The 26,943-nt window shown below is 36.1% G+C and overlaps 2 protein-coding genes across 5 annotated transcripts; one reads left to right on the top strand and one right to left on the bottom strand.

Moving 5' to 3' along the window:
- Positions 1–6,995: 6,995 nt before the first annotated feature.
- LOC132637359 (uncharacterized) lies at positions 6,996–8,719 on the bottom strand. The gene is made up of 2 exons (XM_060354459.1): positions 8,708–8,719; positions 6,996–8,558 (listed from the first exon to the last, which is right to left on the bottom strand). The coding sequence occupies exons 1-2, from the start codon at positions 8,717–8,719 to the stop codon at positions 6,996–6,998; spliced, it is 1,575 nt and encodes a 524-aa protein (XP_060210442.1).
- Positions 8,720–15,007: 6,288 nt separating this feature from the next.
- Positions 15,008–25,202, top strand: LOC132635771 (tRNA (cytosine(38)-C(5))-methyltransferase 2). Of its 4 annotated transcripts, XM_060352288.1 has the most exons (9): positions 15,014–15,290; positions 16,536–16,629; positions 16,703–16,821; positions 16,935–17,057; positions 19,239–19,563; positions 19,671–19,765; positions 23,339–23,404; positions 23,514–23,578; positions 24,316–25,202. In XM_060352288.1, the coding sequence occupies exons 1-9, from the start codon at positions 15,114–15,116 to the stop codon at positions 24,392–24,394; spliced, it is 1,143 nt and encodes a 380-aa protein (XP_060208271.1). In that variant the 5' UTR covers positions 15,014–15,113; the 3' UTR covers positions 24,395–25,202. The 4 variants fall into 4 exon arrangements, 2 of the variants coding, with proteins under 2 accessions (XP_060208272.1, XP_060208271.1); XR_009580739.1 differs by lacking the exons at positions 23,514–23,578; positions 24,316–25,202 and adding an exon at positions 19,933–23,157 and having other exon boundaries at positions 15,008–15,290; positions 19,664–19,765; positions 23,339–23,364; XR_009580740.1 differs by lacking the exons at positions 23,514–23,578; positions 24,316–25,202 and adding an exon at positions 19,933–23,157 and having other exon boundaries at positions 15,011–15,290; positions 23,339–23,364.
- Positions 25,203–26,943: the final 1,741 nt, after the last annotated feature.

The following is a 26,943-nucleotide window of genomic DNA, read 5'->3' as shown; positions in this document are numbered from 1 at the left end:
AGTGAGGAATCGTATGCATAAAATAATTATTATAAATCCGAAGGATAAGTAAAATAGTCATATTCGAAATCGGAATAATAATTATCACTTTTTGATTCAAAGTTGTCGAATTTACATAAAGGGCGTCGCGGGACCCACGGACGAGTATAGACCCGAACTGAGCCCGCCTATGAAAAACATACCCATTATACATCAAGCAAACTCCTATAAAAATTATTGGAGCGATCCGAGCCTCTATGCGAAAAATATGGCATTCAGAGATTACAAAATTCCTTAAAGTGAACATTTTCTATGCGAATTTCGGAAAGCGATTACTTCAAATACATCATGGTTCATACTTCATAAAAACATACATAAGAGTGCCAAAGAATATGTATACGGATCATAACATGCTCGGATCTCGAATTTGGAATTCCCTTAAAGCTCTAATCTAGCCTATGTGAAACTAAGGCATGCCAAAAGAAGGAAGGTTGCTTTACATACCTCAAATGCTCTCCAATATGATCCAAATCAAGCTAAGTCCAACCTATGATTCGGGCTTCCCAAGGTCTACAAACAAGCCATAAAATGCCAAACATTAGCTAAAGACTTTTTGAGCATTAAATTCCAATTTCGCCCTTAATTCTACAAAATTTCGGGCAGCATTTCCCCTGTAAATAGGCTACCCCGAGAATTTAACTCGCTCAAAATCAACAACAACAACCACAATAACCAACCTAGTAACATTGACAACCAATCCGAAAAGCAAAATAATAATGGTAGCTCTCTTTTAAGCCATTTGACAACTTCCCAATTATTCAATTCCATGGCTTACTTTAAAGCCACAATATCGTTCGTACATTTGATTATTAACCCAAACCCATACTAACAACTTTCAAGAACATTCTAAACAATTCACATAATAATTCCAACAACCCACAATTTTTTTTCCATTTTTGGGCCGAAAACAGTCCCTAGCCGAGCAGCCCTCTTTTCATTTTTCCTCATTTTCAAGTCATGTTTTGCGTCACAATCCACAATATAATGATGTCATTTTCATAAAATATACAATTCATGTCAAATGCACGACCAGCCTCAAAACAGCCCGCAACAATTCACCATATCACTTTGGGACATTAAACTTTCATTTCTAAACTAGAAGTCATCACAACAACCATTAAAACGCTAAGCGACATTAGTGTGTTCTTTGGCATATAGCATGACCCATATTCATCTATCACTACACATATACATATATTGATGATTCTTAGCCATCCTACACACTACAACAATTTAACATGCTACAAGGAATTTATTCAACAACTCAATCACAATACCCATTTACACGGCTAGCACACCCATCACACAACCCACTTCCAATCATACTATATTTCATGATTTCCAACCATTATAAGATACTACAACATGAATATAACCTTCATAACACAAAAACATAATGAATACTTACCTTTCTTCTTCAACTTTCCAATAGCCTAGGGTTTCCAAAAGATGAAAATAATGGGTTGATCGCTCCAATGATGCTTCCACGCTACTTAGGGATCTCAATATAGTGGGTTTACATCAATGGAATAATTTTAGAGGAGCTAAAAAGAGGGGATGATTTTTTTATTTTTTTTTGGCCTTCTTGGCCGTGAGCTTCAATGGAGGGAGCTTTTTTTTTTTTTTTTTTTTTTTGTTCAAGTTTTTTTTTTTAAAATGTTGGATATGATGACTATGGTCATGTTGCCAATATAATATATGCATTGTCTAGGCCCTACACGTGCCCTTCTAAGGTGGCATGCATTTGATGCCTTCACTTTTGTTTTTCTAAAACTTGCTTTGCAAAGTGTGAGATGAAATGTTCATCCACTTTTCATTTAACTATACATATATTGTTCCCAATTTCCCTACACGTGTTTTTCCCCATGTTGACCCACTAACTTAGCTTTATTTCATTATTATATTTATTTATCATAATTTTTAATAACTTTTTTTTTATGAATGATCGGGTGGGGCCCACCAAACCTAATTAAGCTAATTAATTTTTAATTAATCACCAAGTATTGTCTAATAATCTAATCACAATTAATTAATTCTTAATTTCCAATAATAATATTTTTACCCTAAATACAATTTATGTTCTAATTGAAAATTAAAATTTCTATTTCGTATCCGGGAAAGGTTCCGTCTTTATCTCACGTCAATTCTTTTGCGAATAGCTCGACGTATGAAAATATGGGGTATAACATTCTTCCCCCCTTTAGAACATTCGTCCTCGAATGTTGGATCAAATCTACGGGTCTCTTCTAAAAATTCGGGGGAGCTTCCTTTTGAGTAGCATATATCAATTTCTTACCAAACAATGTAACGAATTTAGAAATTCAAATCACCTGTAAACACACCTGGTGGCGCCTCCTGGTCCTGTCGGCTGGCCAACGCATATATGCGGTTCGAAGGACCGCTAGAATCTGAACCACTGCCACGACCTCGACCGCGGCCCGCCTGTGCCGGCATACCTCGTCCCGCAGGGCGCGAAGCTGAGGGAGTAGAAGATGAACCCGCGGTTGATCCCGTCGGCTGAACTGTACTACCAGAACCACTTGCCATTGGACAATCACGCATCATATGGCCCTGACGGCCGCAAGAAAAACAGGCTCCCGTAGCTCGGTAACACTCTCCTGGATGAGATCTCCCACAATACGAACACCGAGGCATAGGTGGCCTCGCCTGGCTGGAACCTCGGCTCACCTGTGAACCTGGAGCCCTGGAGCTCTGGCCTGCTCCTGAGTATCTGGCACTATCAAATCCCTCTCCCGTAGACTGCGGGGGCGCACTCTGCGCTGGCTGAGAAGACTGTCTAACATACTGTTGAGGCTGCCCGCCTCGAGGCTCCCCAGAATACCCAGCGGACCTGGCCCTCTTGGGCGGCCTCCTGTCCCGATCTCTGCTGGAATAATCAGCTCTATGTCGGTCCTCCATACCCAGAGCATAAGCCTGTAGTCAGGCAATATCCATGTCTGTCTGCAATGCCACCGCCATCAATCAAGTAGCGGTGTAACCCCATCACGTATCTGTGCATCCGATCGGCCATATCTGCTACTATGGTAGGTGCGTATCGGGCCAGAGAATCAAACTCCATATTATACTCACGAACACTCCGACCCCTCTGCTGCAGATGTAAAAATCGGTCAACCCGCGCCCGCCGTAACTCTGGGGGCAAAAAGTGGCGGGTAAAAGCAGCCACGAACTCGTCCCAAGTAGCTGGGGAAGCACCCTCACCCCTAGATAGCTCCCAGGACTCATACCAGTGAGCAGCGACATCCCGTAGTCTATGCGAAGCCAACACAGCAGACTCAGTCTCTGAAGCCCTGACCAAATCTAGTGAGCGCCGCATCCCCCGAATAAAGTCATGGGGGTCCTCGTCGGGCTTAGACCCGTAAAACTCTGGAGGGCCACATAATAGAAACTCTCGAACCCTCAGGCTGTCACGCCTATCGTCATCATCATCATCTCTCCGCCCGCGTCTGCGAGCCTGTCCCGCTACCAGAGTGGTCAATAACTGCACAGCCTCTCTCAGTGTCCTGTCCTCCGCCCCTGGCTGAGGAGCTGGAGGCGCGGGAGCTGAAGCCCCTGGAGCTAATGGTGAAGCTGCTCCAGACTTCTCTGACGATGAAGACGTAGCAGAGTCGGCTGGCCGGGACGTAATATCACGCATCATCTGAGCAAGTCATGTTTTGCGTCACAATCCACAATATAACGATGTCATTTTCATAAAATATACAATTCATGTCAAATGCACGACCAGCCTCAAAACAGCCCGCAACAATTCACCATATCACTTTGGGACATTAAACTTTCATTTCTAAACTAGAAGTCATCACAACAACCATTAAAACGCTAAGCGACATTAGTGTGTTCTTTGGCATATAGCATGACCCATATTCATCTATCACTACACATATACATATATTGATGATTCTTAGCCATCCTACACACTACAACAATTTAACATGCTACAAGGAATTTATTCAACAACTCAATCACAATACCCATTTACACGGCTAGCACACCCATCACACAACCCACTTCCAATCATACTATATTTCATGATTTCCAACCACTATAAGATACTACAACATGAATATAACCTTCATAACACAAAAACATAATGAATGCTTACCTTTCTTCTTCAACTTTCCAATAGCCTAGGGTTTCCAAAAGATGAAAATAATGGGTTGATCGCTCCAACGATGCTTCCACGCTACTTAGGGATCTCAATATAGTGGGTTTACATCAATGAAATAATTTTAGAGGAGCTAAAAAGAGGGGATGATTTTTTTATTTTATTTTTGGCCTTCTTGGCCGTGAGCTTCAATGGATTGAGCTTCTTTCTTTCTTTTTTTTTTTGTTCAAGTTTTTTTTTTTAAAATGTTGGATATGACGACTATGGTCATGTTGCCAATATAATATATGCATTGTCTAGGCCCTACACGTGCCCTTCTAAGGTGGCATGCATTTGATGCCTTCACTTTTGTTTTTCTGAAACTTGCTTTGCAAAGTGTGAGATGAAATGTTCATCCACTTTTCATTTAACTATACATATATTGTTCCCAATTTCCCTACACGTGTTTTTCCCCATGTTGACCCACTAACTTAGCTTTATTTCATTATTATATTTATTTATCATAATTTTTAATAACTTTTTTTTTTGATGAATGATCGGGTGGGGCCCACCAAACCTAATTAAGCTAATTAATTTTTAATTAATCACCAAGTATTGTCTAATAATCTAATCACAATTAATTAATTCTTAATTTCCAATAATAATATTTTTACCCTAAATACAATTTATAAACAATTTATATTCTAATTGAAAATTAAAATTTCTATTTCGTATCCGGGAAAGGTTCCGTCTTTATCTCACCTCGATTCTTTTGCGAATAGCTCGACGTATGAAAATACGGTGTATAACATTGTTGCTCATGTAAGTCCTCCATAGAGATTGTTTCGTTCTGACATAGCCTTCCTTGTGGTGTAAGTGATTTAAGGCTCTGGTCATACATTCTGAAGCAATGATAAATAAAGTAGGTGATAGAGGATCACCTTGCTACTCCTCTAGATGATTTAAAGAAACCCTGTGCTTGCCCATTTATCAGAATAAAATACCAGTTGTTTGAGATGATTCTGTAAACCATATCTATAAGCATCTCCCCAAAACCCATTTTCCTGAGCACTTTTGTTAAAAATAGCCAAGAAACCCGGTCATAAGCCTTTGCCATATCCAATTTTATAACCGTGTTAGCAGGTTTACCCCTTATTCTTATCTCATGTACAATTTCTTGAACTAAAAGGATATTTTCCACAATACTTCTACCTTTCACAAAACCTATTTGCTGAGGGGATATCAATTGAGGAAGCAGCTTTACAAGTCTTTCATGTATGATTCTGGAAAATACTTTACTAATGAAATTGCTCAAACTGATTGGCCTTAGGTCTGAACAAGTAATCACCTATTTCCTCTTAGGTAATAACACCAGATTAGTGCACGTAATATACCTTGGGAGTTCATGTCCACAAAAGAAAGAGTGTACCATATTGACGATATCCTTAGCAATGATGTCCCATGCTGCTTGAAAGAACTTCCCCGTGTATCCATCAGGCCCACCTGCACTATTAACATTTAATCCAAACACAACCTCCTTAATTTCTTCCTCTTCTGGAAATTCATGAATCACTCTGTTCTGCTCCCCGGAAATCAGCTTTGGAATATGTTCTAGCAACTCAAAATCAGTAGCTTCAGGTTCTGCAGTAAACTGTTGCTGGAAAAAATTAATAGCTTCCATTGCAATGTCTTCTTCACTTTCAAACCAAACTCCATTTTGATTTTGAATTTTATTCAGCTGCAACTTCTTCCTTTTGCCTTGTACATGGGCATGAAAAAATTTAGTGTTTCTATCTCCATCCTTGAACCATTGCATCCCAGATTTCTGTTTCCAAAATTGTTCTTCTACAACATAGAATGTAATCAGCTCAGCTTGAACCTTTTGTAATCTTGCTCTATTTTCTCCTGTGGGTTTTTTTTCAAATTCTTGTTCATGAATCTTGACCACCTCTTCCAAAGTATCTAACTGTCTGAATATGCCTCCAAAAGCATCTCTACTCCATTTAGACAATACTTTACTCAGCTTCTTCAGTTTACTATGAAAGATGAAAAAAGGGTCAGATCCATGATAACTTGTCCAGTTATCTTTCACCACATCCTTGAAGGTAGGGTGCTCAATCCAAAAATTAAGAAATCTAAATGTTTTCTTAATTACCCTACTATCCACTTTGCAAGTAAGCAACATAGGTGAATGATCTGATCCTTGCTTAATAAGATGCTCCACTTCAATGTTGGGATAGAGATCCTGAAGCTTCTGATTGGCCAGACACCTATCCAATCTCTTGAAAATGCAATGTTCATCTGACCTGCCATTCCACCAAGTATACATGCTACCCTTGAAGCCCAAATCCGTAAGCTGGCAGAGATTAATGCATTGGTTGAAATCCTCTACTTCTACAAAAGGCACCTCCAAACCTCCATATTTCTCAATTTCATCTACTATAACATTAAAGTCACCCCCAACTAGCCAAGGTGAATCTATGGTACAAGAAATATGAAATAAATCATTCCATAGTGCCACTCTAGTTGTTCTATCAGTGCTAGCATAAACTATGGTGATCACCACCTCTTGTCCTCCAACTAAATGAGTCAACTTCAAAGAGAGAAGTTGTTCTGTGTCCATCTGAGTCTCTACCTGATACTCTTCCTCCACAAATACCCAAATTTTTCCATTAGTATTATGCCAAGCAGTAGACATCCCTACCCATAGCTTGTACATTTCAATGTGTCTTCGATGTTGAAATGGCTCCATTAATGCAATAAAATTGATTTTTTTTCTGTCTGTTTAACATCACTACTCTTTCAATAGCTTGCTGGGTGTTAACAGATCTAATGTTCCATATCAGTGCACTATTCATTGCGAAACTTTAGATTTTGAAGTTGTTTTCCTTGTTTGCACACCTCTAGCAATTGATGGGGGTACACTTTTATCTCTGACAGTCTTCTTGATGTTCTCATTTTTGTTTTTTGTGAAATGTCTTGGTGAAATGCCTCCCTTGACCATGGCCTTTTGTATGCTTTTTGCTATGTTCTGCTCATCCATCTCATCATCATCACCAATGTCAATTTCCTTCTCTTCACCATCTTCTGCTTGTTGTTGCCCTCTTTTTTCAAATTTTTTTGCTACCAACTGAGAATTTTTCCTCTGCATGTCTTCCTCTTTGTTCAAAGTATCATCTTTGTTATTGGTAGTGTGCTCAGTCATGTTTTCCTCTATAATTTCCACTGATTGTGTTTCTGGAGGAATTATTGCATCTTGTTGATCCATGGTCGTTCCTTCATTACCTACTGATGATGATTGAGAATCCTCAAACGATTCTTTATAAGTCCCCTCTCCTTCATCTTCAGTGGTTCTGTTCAAGCTTTCATCAGGTGGTTTATCAGGCACTTTGTTTAAATCTACATCTTGCATTACCTTTACTTTCTCTTGTTCCTTCTCAGTCACCCCTGATTTATTCACCTCCTCTTCTACTGTCTTGCTTGGCCCCTCTTCATTGTGATTTTCTTTTTCCGCGTACTTTTGAGTATTGTTGATTTCTTTTCTTTTACTTTCATCTTGGTTTGGTATCTCTGCCTGCTTGTCTGTGTCAGTCTTGCTTTGCATTAACTGCTTATCCTTGTTGCTAACTGGTTCATTTGACATGCTGCACTCTTCTTGAATTTCTTTGTTCCCAGTTTTCCCCTTTGGGTTGCTCTCCACTACAGTCTGGATCATTTTCTCCCCATCCTTTGATGTGCCAAAAGATGATTCCACCCATGGTTTGGATGTTTCGGATGTTTCAGCCTTCTTCATTCGTTGTTCTGCAACTATCTCCACAGAGTTCTCTTCCTCCTCATTGGTAAGTGCTTGAAACGAGTTCACATTATTCTTCTGTTGCCCATTTTCCTTTCTTTGCTGCCCATTTTCCTCATCATTATCCTTTGCAAGCTTACCCCTTTGTCCCTCCTCCATGTTATTTTGCTTCTTCTTCTTATTTGTCACTGCATTCCACTTCATTTTTGTGTTATTCCCATTGTATCTCCCATAATTGTTTGCTCCTTTCCCTTTCGTTTCTACTGGTTTAGCAGGCTGAGACTTGGTAGTCTCACTGGTTGTTGCAATTGATTTACTAGTCGGTTGATCTTTCATACTTTCATTGACTTGTTTCAGTTTTGGTTTTCCAGGTGCTCCACCTCCCTCCAGTTTTGGTTCTTCTTTCTTGGGCCTATATTCAGGGTGAACAACCCAGCAATCTTGTAAATCATGGCCTTGTAATTTACATTGAGTGCAATATTTAGGCAAGTAATCATATTGTATTTTTTGCCATTTTGCCTTTACTTCTCCTGTCTCCTCATCAATACAACTGATGTGAATTCTTTTTGGCAATTCCTTCAGTAAATCAACTTCCACCTTCACACGCGCACAACTTGGTCTAGTCTGATTTTTTTGTAGCTTTATCAATCACCAATGGAGTGCCCACTGCTTGGGCCATAGAGAACAATGATTCTTTGTCAAATAAATTTGTGGGTAAACCAGGGAATGAGATCCACGCAACTGCAATCGTGGTTTCTTCCTCCGGGTTAAACCAAGGATCCCATATTAAACATCTTAACGAATAGATCCTTCCTCTAAACTGTAATTCAAAAGCACTTGATGTAAGTGCAGCATAATCCTCCAGCAAAGATAGTCGTAATAAGATGTGTCTCTCTTCTAAAAACCAATGTCACAACGCCCTTTGATCTCCAATTGAATTGGCAAAATCTTCTTCAATTCTTGTAAATCTGGCCAGCCATACAAGAATTTTGCAATAACAGCATATTTCAAATTTTGGCGACGTGATAGTTCCTCAAATTCTTTCTTTGTCCATGCAATAGTAGGTTCTCCATGCAAATACGTAATAGATTTAAGGTCTAGATTTTCCACTTCTTTTGGTGGTTGTAAGGCTGTGATATAATTTAGTTTTGGGGTATTGTTGTTTGTGATGGTTGACGGCAGACCAACCACTGGTGGAGGCTGGCCGCCGTGGCCATGAAAAATAGGTGTTAGGGTTTTTAGTCGGGTATTTTTGGAAGAGAGAGAAGAGAGGTTTTTTTTTGTTTTGTTTTTTTAATTTAATTGTCCAGTTTGGATTATTTGCTAGAGAGAACTCCCTTCCCCTTCACTTTTATTATCTTTTTAGTAAAGGTAAATACATTTGCTTATTTTGCTGGTTCTAGAAAATCTTCTTCCTTCATAGTAAAATCACCTTCCTTACGAATTGACAAAATTTATTTTATACTAATATCCAACCCCCACGTAACTTGTTTTATTCAATAATTAATTATAGTTGTTTTTTAGTTTGAAATTAAAAAATATCATCACAATATTATCAAGATACAATCAAACTTCTCTATAACAGCATCGTTGGGTCCGAAATTTTTCAGCTGTTATAGAGAATGGTTGTTATACACATATAACAACATGGACATTTAAATAATACTTAGGCAAAAAAGATGCATAAAATCTATTTTTCATTTATTAATTGACAAATTCTAAGTTTAATCACACTTTTTTATAACAAAGGAAAACGTTTAATGATATATATATATTCATATGATATTTTTTGTCATAAATAGTGTATTAAATGATCAAATAGTTGGTCAAAATATCTACACTTATTATTGGTAATCACATATATATATATATATATATATTCTATTTTTATAAAGATGGTTAATTATTATATTACTAAGAAAAGAAGATAGCTGTTATATGGGGGTAATTTTTCTAGGAGTGTACTGTTATAAAGTTGGTTGTTGTTATTATAAGTGAAATGTTGTTATATAGAAGTAAAATATGAAATAAAAAATCAATTCTGAAAAAACTTGGTTGTTATAGAGAGATGCTACTATATGCGGGTGCCGTTATAGAAAGGTCTGACTGTATCAACGTTATGTGTACAATAAGTCACATACTTTTATATTGGTCCATATACTAAAAAATATTTGTTATATATAGAAATTATTTTAATCATATCAAACACGCCTCAGATGAAATACTAAATAAAATCGTATGAATGTGAGATTAATAGGTTAGTCCAAACTCAAAATAAGTTGTTCTTCAAACTTCGCTCCATAATGAGATGTGTTATGCAAAGGAAAAATAAATGGGGTTGTGATTGACAATTTAAACGGCTTGGTATTAAAATGTGAAAAAACTTTAGATAGTCAAATTGAAAGCATTTTCTTAAGCTCCTCTATATGTAGAGGAATAAAAACGGAAAATCGAAGAATTCATTTAGAAAATATTTCAAATCACCCTAAAAGGCATGGAGTCCCCAAAAAAATTATGATATCCCCGATGATAGATGATAGCTAAAGAGAGCCAAGTATGCGTTTTCTATTTGCCTTTCCTTCAATAAGAAAAATAATTTAAGAATCTCTCACGAGTTATATCAAATGACCTTTTAGTCTATTAACTTCAACATTTCAAATTGTCATATCGCATTAGTCTAGTCTCATAATATGTTATTTCAATAGCGTGCATAAATTTAATCCTTGTCAAGCTTCAAAAATTTGTTGAAAGTCAAGAATGATTATATGGCTCTCCTTCATTTACTCTAACAAACACAAACTTTATTAATTTTGCTTGACTTATTTTCTCTTCAAAATAAGGAAAGAAACAAAAAATGTTGTATTGGTAGCATACAAATTTTGAAATAAGCTCTTGATTTTTTTATTTTTTATTTTTATTTTTTATGATTCCAAATGTAAAATGAGATGTATAGTGTATTCCTTAACCTATCATTTTTATTAAAACTTTTACAAGTATAAATTATTTTTTTGGTCAATCTTCTTTTCGTCTAAGTGAAATTTTGATTAGTAAAATATTTTGACACCCCTTTCATTATGAGAGGTTCATTTGTGAGTTTTCAATGGACATTATTTTTATAATTTTATAAAAGAAACAATGCACATCTTTTCATGAATTAACCACTTTTTCGTGATTCTTTAGATAATCTATATATAGCCTTTTGACTAAAAGCATATGTGAGAGACATCAAGATAGTATATGAAACTACCCATTTAAATTAATATATGTTAACTTGAATAAAAAACAAACCAAAAAAGTTAATGAAGAAGAGAGAAAAAAAGATAACGTAAAAATCGGGAAATGCAAACCTAAGAAGTAGTCTGATTTTGTTTAATCCTTTATAAATGATATCTAATATGGTTAAAATATACAAAAAGAAAAAGTTTAGATTCACGTGCATATGTATATGCACAAATTCTTTGAACTTATAGGGGTACTAATATTAATTACAAAATGTTGAAAATATAGACTTGCCCTGGTAATCACATCTCCAATAATCATCGTCATCATCATCGAGAGAGAGAGGAATTATTTACCTTGCAAAAACAATGAACAAAGAGGAGATCAAGCCATTTTTTTTTTAAAAGCAAATAAATAATTACTATTATGAACAAAATTAAGCCATCTTAATATCCCGATTAGTAAGAAAAAAAATACCTTGCATGTGGTGAAAAGGTGATCACCCTTTTTTTTGTTTTGTTTTTGTAAAGTCAAATTAAAAGAACATTAATCTTAAGCTATTTAGATGAAGCAAGGAAAAAGATTACACAAAAGGATATTCATATCAAGTGGCCAATGATTATATGCCTTTGTCCTTATCAGTGTTTAAAAAGGCAGGGGCGTAAGGCGAGGCATTTTACATATGCCTCGGTGAGGCGTAAGCCCCGAGGCATGAGGCGTAAGCCCCATGGGTATTTAATTTTTTGTATTTCATAAAATAATATAATTATAATAAATATTTTTAAATAGGTAAAATTACATAAAAAATAAAAGAAAAGTATATATATATATATATATATATATATATAACCTTACAAGTATAAACAATACAATGAAATAAAAGCTATTATGAAATGCAAATCAACTCTAACATCTTAACTTTCAAACAATGAAAAAATCACAATTTGTTAAAACAATATTACTATCATACTATTCATTGTATCTCCCTATAAATAACTTTATCAGTATTATAATTGAAACGTAACTCCTTCATGAATAAAAATAAAATTACTTTAAAAAAGAGAAATAAGAAAATATGATAATTTTGATACATAGGACAAAAGACCAATGACAAGTGAAAATTCACAATTCGGTTATGTATTCTTAAAAGAAATACTAAGTGATATTCACCCTCACGATGTTCTCATATAGTAAATATGCAATACTACGACTTGTTATTTGAGTTATGCCCTATCTTCGGTAAATGAAAAATTATTAAGTATCAATCATTTGTTAAAGAATTATGAGGGTCGACGGTTTTAATTAAGGAATTTAACATATAATTGTGTAAGAACTGTTAGGCGAGCCCCGAGCGTTGGGCGTTAGGCGTGTTTAGGGCGTACAATCGGGCGCTTAAGGCGTAAGCCTCGCAGGAATTAAGCCCCGCACGTGAGCCCTGGGGCATTTTGCTAGTGCCTCGCCCCGGGGCGAGTCCCGAGGCGAGTCCCAGAACTGCCTTTTAAAACACTGGTCCTTATCCTCAAATCTCCTCTAGTCAACTTCTATTCCTTTTCATCTATCCATTATTTGATCTTCTCATTGTCCCTTGCAAGAGACAATACATCACAAAAATTATTGTACTATGAATGAAAATGGTAAGTATCAAAGTAAAATTTTACATATTAGATTCTCTCTTAGAATCAATAAAGGATAAAAATGAATTTACTAAATGAAAATCTTAGAAAATATAATCATACAAGAAGTCTATGTTATTAAATACTTTTTTGCACAAGGGTACACCATATGGAAATAACATGAGCAAAAAGACATATATAGGGCCAAAAATAGAGAGGTGGAGCAATAAATGACTGTAATTATTAGTGATTAATATTAAGAATTATTTCTGGGATACACATTAATAATCATTGATGCACAAACGTGGGCAGACTTGTGGGAAGTAATGAAAAAAACGGCTTTTGACCTCATTGTAGAGAAATGTAAGGTAGCAAGAAATATGTTGTCGTGGGCTGAATTAGCACCGTTTCTTTTCATTCAAATAGAATGCAAATGAATAGTAATAATAATGTGGATTTGCTCATATTTAAAGGGAATGCAAATAATTGCTGATATTTGGGCTTTTCCGGGGAACGCAGAAGGCAAAATGAAACCGGTAAAATGTTACAGAGAGTTCAACGTGGAGTTAATTTAATTAATTAAGCTTTTATTTTTGTTAATCTAATTAATTACTTATGTAGAGAAGTGGAGGAAAAAATGCCAAAAAAAAAGGAGAAAAAAGATAAGTAGCAACGGTGGCCATTAAGAGGCGCCACATCACCTTGTCTATGCCTAGCTTTATAATATATAGAGATATAAATTTAGCCACAATAAATATAGCACAAAAAATACAATTGATTATTACTGTACTAATCAAGTTTTACATACATTTTGCAAGCTTGTAAGGAGGTCATATTGTAATGTTTATATGCCGAGAAATTAAATGAAGCTCCACCTTCATAAGAATGGGCAATTAAATTTGAAGAGCAACTTCATTTCCTTTGCAAATCCTCTTCCACATAAATGATTGGCTCAATATTGTTATAGGGTGTTGGTATAATTAATATTCTAATGTTAAGCATTTCTAGTTGGAAAAGATTTAAAAATACATATAAAATATCACATCGGAAATGGTCTCAATCCATATCACAAAGACAAAATCTACCTAAAATAAAGATAGTAGGAAAAGAAGAAAAGAAAGAACCGATAACATTGAATAACAATTTACAAAAAAACTGATTTTTTATGAAAAAAGAGGGGAAGGGATGTGTAATGCTACAGGATGAGGGAGAGGTTGTAAGTTATATACTCCCTCCGTTTCAATTTATATGAACCCATTTGACTAGACACGGCATTTAAGAAAGAGGGAAGACTTTTGAAACTTGTGGTTCAAAATAAGTCTTGAAAATTTGTGTGCCTGTAAATCATTCATAAAGTGAATTTGTTTCCAAATTAGGAAAGAAGTCATTTATTTTGGCACGGACTAAAAAGTAAATGAGTTCAAACAAATTGAAAAAGATGGAGTATATAAGAGATGTATTTGAGTAAAGATGATTAGTAATGTGTCAGTTCATATATGAGGTGTAATTATGTAGGAGTTAATGAGGTAATTGTTAAAAAAATAGGAAATGGTTGGAAGTTTTGTGCAGGAATACACCCATGAGAAGGACGGAAGAAAGCCTAATTGGGTTTCAATGCAACCAAGTTTATTAGCATTAAAGTCCTTTACTACGTGGACTGATATCAATTTTTATTTTTTGAGGCTTTTTAAAGCCATTTAATTAGTAGATTATGTTATAAAAATTTTCAAAAAAAGGAGAAAAAAGATAAATAGGAATGCTAGTCATAGAGAGGTGCCAGATCACCTTGTCTATGCCTAGCTTTATATTATATATAAATTCTATTAGAGTAGGCTGTATTGACAATGTAGTAATTTAATAAATAGGGACAGTTGGCCATGAGAATTATTCATTTTTTTTAACTGAATTTTTTCACTTTATTTGGCCATGAAAATCAGTTGTATTTAGAAATTGAAAAACACCTAACATCCTGTTTTCACTTTCAGTACATCGAACTAACCAATTACTTTTTTCGCAAAATTATAACCAAACACAACTCTAACTTCAAAAAATTCTAAATAAAGTGAAAAAATATTTGGTTTCTATGACCAAACGCCAGCTTAAATATGTTAAGCGGTGTTATTCTAAACTTTTACCTTGTTATTAATATTATAAAAAATTATAAATAAATAAAAAAGTTAAGCAGGGTTGTATAATAAGGACCAAAATAGATCAATTCAAAAACTTAAGGGACACTTCTTTTTGGGTTAAAAACTCTTGAAACTTATTACAGAACACCCACCCCCTCCGACCGTAGTTACTTGCGCCCGAACAAATATCGCTCTAACTTGCAAAGCTGTGAACTGTGATGGAGTTGGAAGGTTCTAGAAAGCCATTGCGAGTGCTGGAGTTCTACAGTGGAATTGGCGGCATGCGATATTCTCTCCTCAAAGCTGACGTCAACGCCACCGTTGTTGAGGCTTTTGACATAAATGACCTCGCTAATGACGTTTATCAGCACAATTTCGGTCACCGCCCTTTTCAGGTATTGTTCTGTTTTTGTGTTAATGACAGCGTCACAATAGTAATTCAACCTAGTACGAGAGGAATCGTTGATTCACACAATTGGTCATCGTGCCATTAACGAGATGCTGACTAAACGCCTCTAAGTCAGAATACGAGCTAGAAGCGATGCAAAATACTCTGTCTCATTTTATGAGTCTAAGTTTGGAACATTAGTTTAGCTAATGCAAAAGTTTAGTGGATAAAATATCATATCAGAGTTGAAAGTTTGGTAAATTTATTGAATTTGAACTTTTGAAACTGGTGAAAGATTGTATACAAGTGCTGTTAATGAAATAATATCCAACATTTTGGACGTATCAAAATTTGAAGAATGTCACGTAAATTAGGATTTAGGAGTAGCTTTTTTCAGTCTTTATTTTGTTGATGAACACAACGGAGAAAATACAGTTTTGTTGGTGTGTATTCAAATAGTACTAGTTTATTCAATTAGTTGTTTTTGGCGATTTGAATGGAGTAATTTTTTCTTTCTAAGACTAATAAATACTCCCTCCGTCCCAAAATAAGTGTTGCTTTATAGAAAAAATTTGTCCCAAAATAAGTGTCGCTTTAGGAATTCAAGACAAAAAATAGTAGTAATTGTTTCCAACTATACTCTGTATTTAAGAACTATTTCTTCTTAATAGTGCTCAATTCTCAAGAAAAATCTATAAATAGGGCTAACTTAGTAAACTATACCTTGTATTTATTGTTTTTCTTAATGGGCGTGAAATGAGCTAAAATGACACTTATTTTGGGACGGAGGGAGTACTGTTCTAGTAACATAGGTATCATTAGGAATTTCTTCTTTATTCAACAACCTTATTTCTTTTCTCTTAAATTTAGTTTTTGTTTGTCTTTGGGGTCGAAAATTCGAAGTATTCAGTATTTATTGAAGGAACATTTCTGGCATACCTAAGTGTTTCTGATTCCTCTTCTTTTCCATACAGTAAATAGAGAAAAATTTGTATACAGAGAAGTAAATGTGAGTTCTCCATTACTATGTATGAAAAGTTTACTTTTTTCTTATCACATGAAAAAATAACGTGGACACTCAATTTGAAATGGAAGGAGCATTTTAGTCTATTGAATTTTAGACAAATGTCACTGATAATTTGTACTTACCAAAAAGAATTTCACTGAGAATTTGTTCATCCATTGGTAGTTTCAGACGTTTTTATGATACTTAACTAGTATTGATAAAGTTTATATTTTTGGGTGATAATAGGGTAACATTCAGACTCTGAGTGCCGCTAATCTTGACGGCTACAATGCTGATGCTTGGTTACTTTCTCCTCCTTGTCAGCCATATACTCGACAAGGTGATGAATTGCATTCCCCCATTCCCTTATGGCCATATGAACTGAAATCGTTTTTGTTACATTTTTGTGTCAGGACTCCAGAAAGGTTCTAGTGATGCGCGGGCATCATCATTTCTTAAAATTCTGGAACTCATACCACAGCTATTGCGGCCTCCATCATATCTTTTTGTGGAAAATGTAGTAGGATTTGAGGTTTGTATCTTTCCAATCCACCTATGTTTTTACTAAGTTTATCCAACTATCTTATGCCATATTGGGGCAGATGGTCATCTTAGGATATGTAAAGCCTTTTTCCTTCATTGCAGACTTCTGATACCCATGCGATATTGGTCGAAATATTGGAAAAGAATAGTTTTGTTACACAAGAATTTATCTTGAGTCCACTGCAATTTGGACTGCCATATTCTCGGCCTCGTTATTATTGCTTGGTATGTCTCTATGTCTTCCTCTTTGAGTTTTTATCACTGATATGGACTAGTGTCCATCTTCATCACATGTATGTTTTCACTCATTGCGCATGTTCTGGTCCTTTTTTTTTTTTTTTTTAAAAGAGTTGTCTATCAGTAATGTTGTTAATATTTTGTGTATGTATTACACTTATTAATGTGTTAAAATGAAATGAACTGACTAGAGCAGAATAGTAACAAAGGATTCATATACCCAACCCAACTAGTTTTTGATTGAGGTATAGTTAATTGTTTGATGGATTACATGGATTACACTTATATGATTTATGATAAATGATTGAGCTGCATTATGGAAACTGACTGAAACTTCCTCTTTGAAGACAAAAGTCTTTTGTGTGAAACAGATTACTGAGGAGCAACCCAAAATAAATAAATAAAAAAAATAAAAAATTGGGAGAGAACTTGAGAATTTCTTCATTTTGGCTTATGAAGCTAACCAGCATAAAAGTTCTCATATTTTCTCCAGCAAATGGACGGGAAAGGATAGGTAGTTTAGCCTACTGGTTTTGTTGATTCTTCTCAGATACTAAATTTAACAAATTAAAACTTGTAAGCTGCATCTTTCACAATCTAAAGTGCATTGTGCTTAAGTAAACATGTTGTTGCGGAGCAAAGCATATCGTTTTATTTGATTACAAAGTGTTAAAGTCAATGCTCATTTTTGGCATAGACGAGCAAAGACAAAAATCTTAGTCAAATGCTTAACATCTAGTAAGTAGTAACTGACATGGTTCCTCTAAAATTTTCGAATGATATTTAGTACACGAGAGTTTTCTGTTAACTGCTTCTTCAGTTACCTTTTTTCATATGCTTAAAAATCATTACAAGTAATCTTATTATAGATTACAGTTGGATGCTTCGTTTATAAAGAACTTGGATCACGTAGTTGACTTACATTTTTAAGGTAAAAATTCAGTACTGGTTTGATTTTAGGCCAGATGTAGCTTGGTATACCTTGTTGTAGTAATTGGTTCAAGTTGCCCCCGGTCTTTGGTGTAGTGGTAAGAGAGTGATATGTTATGTGTAGATTAGGCGCATGTCACGAGTTCAAAAGTTGCGGTAGATGAAACCCATTGAGCGGAGAAGGGTAGAGGTCCTAGAGGGGCGAGTCCATTATCCACTGAGTTCTGAACCATGCACCAAAGCTCTCGAGAATTTCTTTATTATTAAGAAAATGTAATTTGAGTTATCCTTAAGTTAGTCCATTATTCTTACTTGTCATGTTCATTAAACCCATAGGCAACAAACAACTATGTAGTATTTCCTCTGTCACAATTTATGTGGCATGTTTTCCTTTTTAGTCTGCCCCAAAAAGAATATCATACTTCCTTATTTAGAAACAACCTGACTTTAAACTTCCATTTTACCCTTAAATGAGATGATTTATAGCCACACAATGTCTATGGCTTTTAGACCACAAGTTTTAAAACTTTGTCTTTCTTTCTTAACCTCTGCGCCCAATCACTAGCACATAAATTAGGACGGAGGGATTATTGGAAGAGTATAGATGGCTTTATGGACAGGCTTATAGATTGCGGAAGACCTGCTTGAGTTGGAAAGTAAATAATCAACACCTTTTGTCATTCTTAACACTATGGGAGTAAGCTGGGTAATGCCAAGGAGCTCAATGGAGCTACTGCAGGGCTGGCTCTTTGATGGGATAGGAAAGGCAAAGGTGAAAACCTTAGCTCATTCCCTCTGCTATTTTGCGGACCATTTGGAAGTATGCAAGAATTTTTGGAAGCAAAACCAAATATGTAATTAGCATCAAGTACTGATGTATCTCTCTACTTTTTTTTCTTTTTGGTGTGACATGGCTATTGCAAATGATATAGATGCCATGTCAGATTTTTGGGCTCTTTTCACTTGAGCCGTCATGATCTGCTCTCTCTGTATATACCTTTACAACACCTTCTTGTTGCTGTATTTTCAATAAAGTAACCTTTAACAATCAAAAAAATTGTTTAAGACTAGTTAGACATGGGAGTTTAGTATAATTAGGACGCAAATGTGGTTTATTGGCGACCAAAAATCATTGCTATGTAAGTTCTATCCTTGTGTATATAATGCAATCAACTAATGGTTATTGATTATTTATTTATGTTGCAAAACACAAGAATCACTGGAAATACTTTACTGCAGGCCAAAAGGAAACCTTTATCCTTTGAAGTACCTGAATTCAACAGTCAGCTTCTTCGGACCCCTGGCCCTTTACTGGGACGGACTGAAAGAACAGTGGAAAAGGAACAGCTGCAGCAGCCAGAGTACTGGGATGAGCTGCTTCAAGCTTGTCAACCTGTAGATGATTTCCTTGCATTTAAAACTTTTGGTAATGGGAACATTGGGAAGGACTCATCAACTTACTCTTTCCATGCCAATGATTCTGCAAAATCAGATAGAAGTGATGAGGAAAATAATGGATACTTTGTTCCGTCAAGTCTAATTGAAAGATGGGGAAGTGCCATGGGTATCCTTCTTCCTGTTGATTCCTACAGCTTCCTCTGTTTCTTATATCATAATATGTCTCTCTCTGCTCGTCAATTGTTATTTGGTTACATCCTTAAAAGATCACAGATATTGTCTATCCTCATTCAAAGCGTTGCTGTTGTTTTACAAAAAGCTATTACAGATATGTGAAAGGTACTGGCTCCCTGTTGGCAACTGTCCAGGTAAAGCTTTAAAGTATCATCCTGTTGTTTATTTTTCTCCTTGAATATGTTTCTGTTATTTTTTATAATATAATATAACAATTAAGAAAGTCACTGTAGCTTCTAAAAGTTGGTTTCACTACTCCATGGGATTACCTTGATATTATTCTTGTTTCGGTTTTCCGTAGAAATGGAGAAGGAAACTGAATAGCTGAATGCAAATTTTTGGCAACTCTAAGAAACATAAGATATCAGACATGCAACCATGCTTCTGCATAACATGGAGGATAAATTGATTGCTGTTCTTCGCAGCCCATTACAATAAGTAGTTCCGCATAATTTTATGAGAGTTTTCCTTATCTTTTATGCCTCTTTCTGTGTTTAAATTAATCCAAGACCCTCACTTGATCTTTTTGTTTCTGTGAGACCCGTGTGCGTCTTGTTCATGATGATCACATTGGTTCGTTTTTACCACAAGTTGTGTTTGTTATGGGGGTTATCTCTCTTCCCTCCCCCTCAACAGCCAAATGTTCTTATAGATGTTAGATATTACAGTAATAGGAGCAGTTATGGCACCTAAGGAAGTTCTAGCCGTCAATGAAGGTCGATTGAAGACTATAAGAGACGAGAATTACATTATGTTAAATACAGCTAATAATACTTATGTGAGGATGGTCATTGCTTGCCAAGTGGCATTTGTGGGGCCCCTAATAATGCATCATTCATCTATCTCTCCCTCTCTCTACAGACCAGCCCAGCAACCCCCCTGCTCACCCTTTCTTTTTCTTTCATTTTGTTCTTCTTTCTCTCCTGCTCGTATCACCCCTATCCCCCCAATATCCCCCTCCCATTAAACCATGTCACTAGTTTGTATCTCAGCTGGCTCTTGGTCACTGTTATCTATTGGGTCTTCTGTTCTCCTCTATTAATTGGGTGGAAATAATTAGACGAATGGATTATTAATTGAAGACATGAAAATGGAAGATGGATTGACTATTGTGCCCAATGAAGCCCAACTATGTACTCCTCTAGAAACAAAAACCTTACACAATAACTTAATTCCAACAAACAAATGTCAATTAGAATGATCTTTTACTCAGTTAAAATTTATTTTCTCTTGTCTAATTTGTTCCAAAAATTTGTACAGTCATCCTTGGAAACATATATGGGATAAAAATTCAAATGTGGTTGACAAGAAACTTGATAGCATTTAATTTGAGTTTACTTGAATAACCAGGTCCAAGTGGGTATAACCTCTTTGGACAAAGCAGAATAATGTGCCAGGGCCATCGTGAATGGTGCTGTGGGGAGAGATATGTTGTTGTGCCAGCTTGGTTCAGGGTGACCTACTTGTGGAAGGTTTTCTACCTAGAGGTTGTTTAGTGGATTTTGAGGTTGTTGTGCCTTACCGGTTCCCTGAACTTCACCTAAAGATGCTGATGGATGAATGTGTATGGTAGGGGATGATGTGATACATGCTTGGGAGTTCAAAGAAATTGAAGATGGATTTCTTCAACCCCATATGAACACCAGGAACAATTATGGAAAGCAATAAAAGGATAGGAGGATTAAGACAATTGTTGGGGTAAAAGCACACCTAAGTATTAATTACCTAGACATATGTAAATGCAACCAAAAATCTTAAATCTAGGATAGGAAGAAGAAAAAATTATTCTAGAATTGAAATGCAATCAATTAACTAAAAGAAACAATAAAGGGTATCTAGGAACTAATTAGATTAATATTAATATTCAAATAAGAGATACAAAAGGGAGAAGGAACATGAACTAGTAACTTGTAGTCTATGTTACTCGGACTCTTCAAAAATGGACACGGGTGCGTGTCGGATCCTCCAAAAGTAGTGCATTTTTGAAGGATCCGACACGGGTGCGGCATCATTTTTGGAGAGTCCGAACAACATAGCTTGTAGTAGTTTAAGAGTGGTTCAGTATGGGACAAATCCCCAACTCTCCAAGAGTAACCTAAACTCATCATCCAAAATAAACCCCCTTCAAAAAGAAAGACCAGATCGACAATATGCTTATGTGGATATTTAAAGAGTGGAGAACAAGGTCCAAGACAATTAGAAGCCCAAAAGGAGAAGGAAACCCCATGTCTTTAGTTAAAAAATATTTTAAGTATTTTTTCTTAGAAGGGGGTTTATTTTGGATGATGAGTTGAGGTTACTCTTTGAGAGTTGGGGATTTGCTCCATACCTCCTCTTGGACCTCACTTAAATTACTACAAGTTAGTAATTCATGTATGAGCTCATATCCCTTCTCCCTTTGGATTGTATAATCTTATTTGAATGCTAATCTAATGCTTGTTCTTCCTTCTCCTTTTGGGTTTCCAATTGCTTCGGACCTTGTTCTCCACTCTTTAAATATCCACATATTGTGGATCTTGAAGTTCTGAAAGAAGCCTCTAATTTCGTGATGGCCACCTCGTGTCCATCAGGGGATGTTAGGGAGATGGGGCGAGAAGGGGAAAAAAGAAGATGAAAATGAAAGAAAGAGAAGCAGTGGGCGGGAGGGGGGGGGGGGGGGTTGCTGGGTAATTGGGCTGGTGTGTGCAGAGACAAGGAGAGACAAATAATGCATTTTTTGTGGGCCCCACAATTTCCGCTTGTCAAACAATGACGACCCTCTCAATTATTAATATATAACACAAAGCAAAGTGTCTCATGACCCGAGTTCAAATTCAGCAGAGGTGAAAAAAATAATTTCTCCTGAGATTAAGTCTTTGTGGATGGAGTTATCCTGTACATTTACTAGTGGAAGGACGCGGGTACCCAGTGTAATAGTCCTGATATGCACAAGTTGACCAGGAAAGCATTGTTGTAACAAAATTATTGTGGTCATTTATCTACTTGAAAAACAAATTATTTTACTTGTAATTTTTTTTTATTTGATAATTGTATAATATGTACTGCCCTGTTGGTTGGTTCTAGGTTTGCTTATGAAAGTAAGATTTCTTTGTGACTTACTTTTGTCTCTAATACTAAAATACTGAACTGTTCCTTCACTTGCTGAAGGTTGGTTTCTCTAGTTGCCAAGATGAAGTCTTGTGAATCTGAAAGTTTAGCTTTTCTTCTTTGATTCCCTGATTAATCAAAACGTTCCTTCTGTTTTATTTAGTTTGATCTGGATATTTATACTTCTGTTGGATCACTCATTTTGTTCTCTCCAGTAGTGGTATTAATAGTCATTGTTTCGTCGCTTAAAGCGATGCGAAACGAGGGGTTATTGCTTCATGGAGAAGCCATGTGCTTTAGAGAAGTGTGCGCTTCAAACAATGATGTAAAAGTGATCTCAGCAAGAAGCAATCTCAATTTTGAGGATTTCAATTAGTAGCGGCACTATTGTATATCGGAGGCTGAAATTAGTTATTATGATTGCAGTTTGGCTATTATGGTACTAAACTCATATGTGTTCAGTAGTTTTAAATTTTTCGTAACTTGTGCACTCAACTTAAAAGAAGCGTGCATTTCACTTCATGCTCTTCAAGCCTCATGAACCTTGTCATTATTTTTTGCTTTTCACTTTTGAAAATATTGCTCAAGTGATTTCATGGGGTACCATTTCATAAATACAGGAAAAGACAGAGAATAGAACACCTTCACTGCAGGATGTGTCTCTTAGATACTTCACACCTAGGGAGGTATTCATTCTCTTCAGTTTTGTGAAATAGTTCTCTTTTCTTACTTTTTAGCTTTCTTTGGGAAATAAAGCAATATAGATTCAAGACATCTAACGATTCTTGATTGTAGGTTGCGAATTTGCATTCTTTTCCAGAAGACTTCCAGTTTCCACAACAGATCAGTCTTCGCCAACGGTACATCTTCTTTCGCAGTACTCATACTTCATTATTAATGAATCATTTTTTCCTTAACTCTTGCCATCCTGTAGTTCAAATAGTTAGTCTATAATTGTTGTTTGTTATTCATAGAAAGTGATGTTGCATAGGCCTTAAGGACACTTTTGATCTTGGACTGAAAATTTTCCATATCCCTGTCCTGGTACGAGTCATTTTGACTTTTCCTATTTTAGAAACAGTGTGCCCCCTCCGCTTCATTTTATATGGTGGTGTTTGACTGGGCACTGAGTTTAAGAAAGAACGAACTTTTTGTACATATCATCATTACCATTAGAACTTGTGGTCTTAAACACGCCATGACATTTTTATGTCTATAAGACTATATTAGTGAGGGTAAAATGATAAGTTTAAAATTAAAGAATTTCCATATACGGAAGGTGTCATTCATTTTGGAACTCGCTACAACGGAAAGAGTGTCATATAACATGAAGAGAGGGGAGTATATGATGTTTCTGATCATCTAATTGTTTGAGTTGGATAGAAGGCGATCAGACCTTATCTAGAACTGCATATTTACACAAGTGAACAATTAAATTAACAAACAAACAAGTAACATTAATATGACGCCAAGTTTCCTTGTGATATTACAGTTCGTCCTGGGCTCCTGGCTTTCCTTTACAAGATTTTAGCAATTTCGTTCTGGGTTTCATAAAAGAATTGCTTGCTAACATATCCCTTTGGGTTTTTTGGTGCAGTTATGCAATGCTAGGAAACAGTTTAAGTGTGGGAGTGGTTGCTCCACTGCTTCAATATCTCTTTATCAACCCCTCATGATTATGATCATGCTATTATCTGAAACTCCATCCATACAAGTTTTGCTGGGCGACATTCACAGCTAACATATTTTTTCCCTGAACCTGATGGTCTAGTAGAAGGACACCAGTGCTGACACATTGATGCAGAAGAACAATCTGTAGCCATCATTTCTATGATCCTTCGTTAAGAACATTGAATCTTGAGAGGGTTGCATTTTGACTTCAAGGGAGGAATGGGATGTCCCTTTTGCATTCTGCTCGTTCGCCATGTGCATAGAATGATTCTCGCTGCACTCAATACTTAGAAATGTATAAGATTGAAGCCATTGCCAGCAGCAAAAGTGCTAGCCTAATTTCATATCTAAAGATCAAGTGAGTTGGACTATCAAAACAGTTCAAGGTTGGAAAGAAGTAAAACATTTGAATTTAGGGGAAGGAGATTTCATCAGTTCTTCTTTGATTGAACAAGGTTAAAAGGATCCGTTACTCAATATTGTAACTTTTAATGCTCTTGAGAAATATCTGTTGCATGCAAGTGCTTGTGCCCGAAGCTGCTTCAGTGGTACTGTTTTTTCTTAAGAAAACATTTTGTAGAACAATATTTTTCATTGAACTGAGTATGCGGTTTGAGAACGTTGAGTGCCTTGGCAGGCCCGAGACTGCTAGTGATTGAATCTAGCAGCCAAGTGTTCTCCTGCTGAATGATTGTTCTGACCTTTGTTCTTGAGCGACATTTGCAATGTGCTATTTAAGTTGGTGCATCATGTTATATATCCGCTGTATTGACATCGACTGGTGGAAGTTATTACTTTTGAATCCTGAGCTTCAGTGCTTGTTCATGAAGAAGAGCCTTCTTCCCTAACAGATGTTCCATATTGAAGATTCTTGCTAGAACATTAGTTTATATTGAAAATAACACAGGTGTATAGCTTTTTACACCTAAATGCACCCGTTTAGCGAAGAAATACGTTTTGCTTCTGTAGCACAGAAAAAAACATATTAACTGGTAGCACCAAAAGGTTTGTAGTGTTTACGCTAAGTTTAGTTAAATTAACATAGAAGGGAATCTAAGGTCTACTAGAAATCCTATTTTTAATAAATGAAAAAATTAAATAGCAAGTAAAGTTATATAAACGTATGTTAAAACGTTTTAGGGTTGCCGTCTGTTTCTCTTTCTTTTTTCCTACGCTTCTTCCTCTACTATTAAGTCGTCTTCTGGCTTAATTCTGAAATTCTGCATCATTCTCTTGTATCTCCATTGGAAATCAAAAGTTTGGGAGTTCAGATTAAGGGTGTGTTCGGTATGGAGGAAAATGTTTTCCGAAAATAAGGTAGTGAAAAATAAGTGAATTTCTTATTTATTTTCTCATGTTTGTTTGGTTGATATAAAACGTTTTCCGGAAAATACTTATCCAAGTCTCACCAACTCCAACCCAACCCCATACGCCCAACGTCACCAACACCCCACTCCCACCCACTCACCTACGCCCCCACCCCCTCCAAAAAAATCTTTTCACCCCCATCACCCCTTCCAGAAGTTTTAATTTTTAACCACGCAAACATTCAATTTTTATAATTGTCAACTTTTTTTCAATTTTTTTGGAGGGGGTGGGGTGCAAAAATTGAAAACAAATTGTCAAAACTTTTTTTTAAAAAAAAAAAAATGGGGGGGGGGGGGGTAGGGTGCGGGGTGCAAAAAATAAAAAAAAACGTCAAAGCTTTTTTTTCAAAAATATTAATTTTTTTTCCGGGAGGGGAGGGAGGGGGTAGGGGGTGCGGGGTGGGGTGGGGGTGCAAAAAACAAAAAAAAAAAACGTCAAAACTTTTTTTTCAAAAATATTAATTTTTTTTTTGGGGGGGGGGGGGGGGAGGGGGTAGGGGTGCGGGGTGGGGGAGGGATAGGGTGCGGGGTGCAAAAAAAAATATTTTTTTTGTTGGGGGTGGGGGGTAGGGTGCGGGGTTTCGGTGGGTGGTAGAAACCTCTGTAATCGATGGGAACCTCGAAGCTGTCTGGGGCAGGAGAAGAGGGGGCAAAAAACAAAAAATAATGTCAAAACTTTTTTTTCAAAAAAAATTTATTTTTGGGCGGGGGGTGGGGGGGCGGTGGTGGGTGTGGGTGGTCGGGTGAGTGGGGGGGGGGTTGGGAGTGGTTAGGGTTTGGTGGTTGGGATTGGGTTGGTTGGTGGTAGGGTGGTTGGTGGAATGAACTTGTGAACTTATTTTCCCTACTTTTATTAGGGAAGTCATTTTCCCCAATTTTGAGGAAAATGTTTTCCAAAATTTTTGACCAAACGAACATGAGAAAATTGAAAAATATTTTCCAGAAAATATTTTCCTCCATACCAAACACACCCTAAGAGCAATAGAGATATAGCAGCAATTGGCATATTCAATAGAATTATTTAGTTTGATTTGTGCTGAAAATCTTTAAGATGTTGACAAAAACATGAAAGAGATTCTCTTACACTTCAGTTCATTTAGTAACGCCACTAAGAGAATGTTTGAATTGACTTTTTAGAAGTAGCTTATAAACTAAAAGTCATAATTGGTATATCTAACTTTTGACTT

This window comes from Lycium barbarum, chromosome 4 (genome assembly GCF_019175385.1).
Source record: "Lycium barbarum isolate Lr01 chromosome 4, ASM1917538v2, whole genome shotgun sequence".
NCBI classification, from domain to species: Eukaryota; Viridiplantae; Streptophyta; class Magnoliopsida; order Solanales; family Solanaceae; genus Lycium; species Lycium barbarum.
Note: the sequence above shows the minus strand (reverse complement) of the source record. Positions and strands in the feature narration are given on the sequence as shown.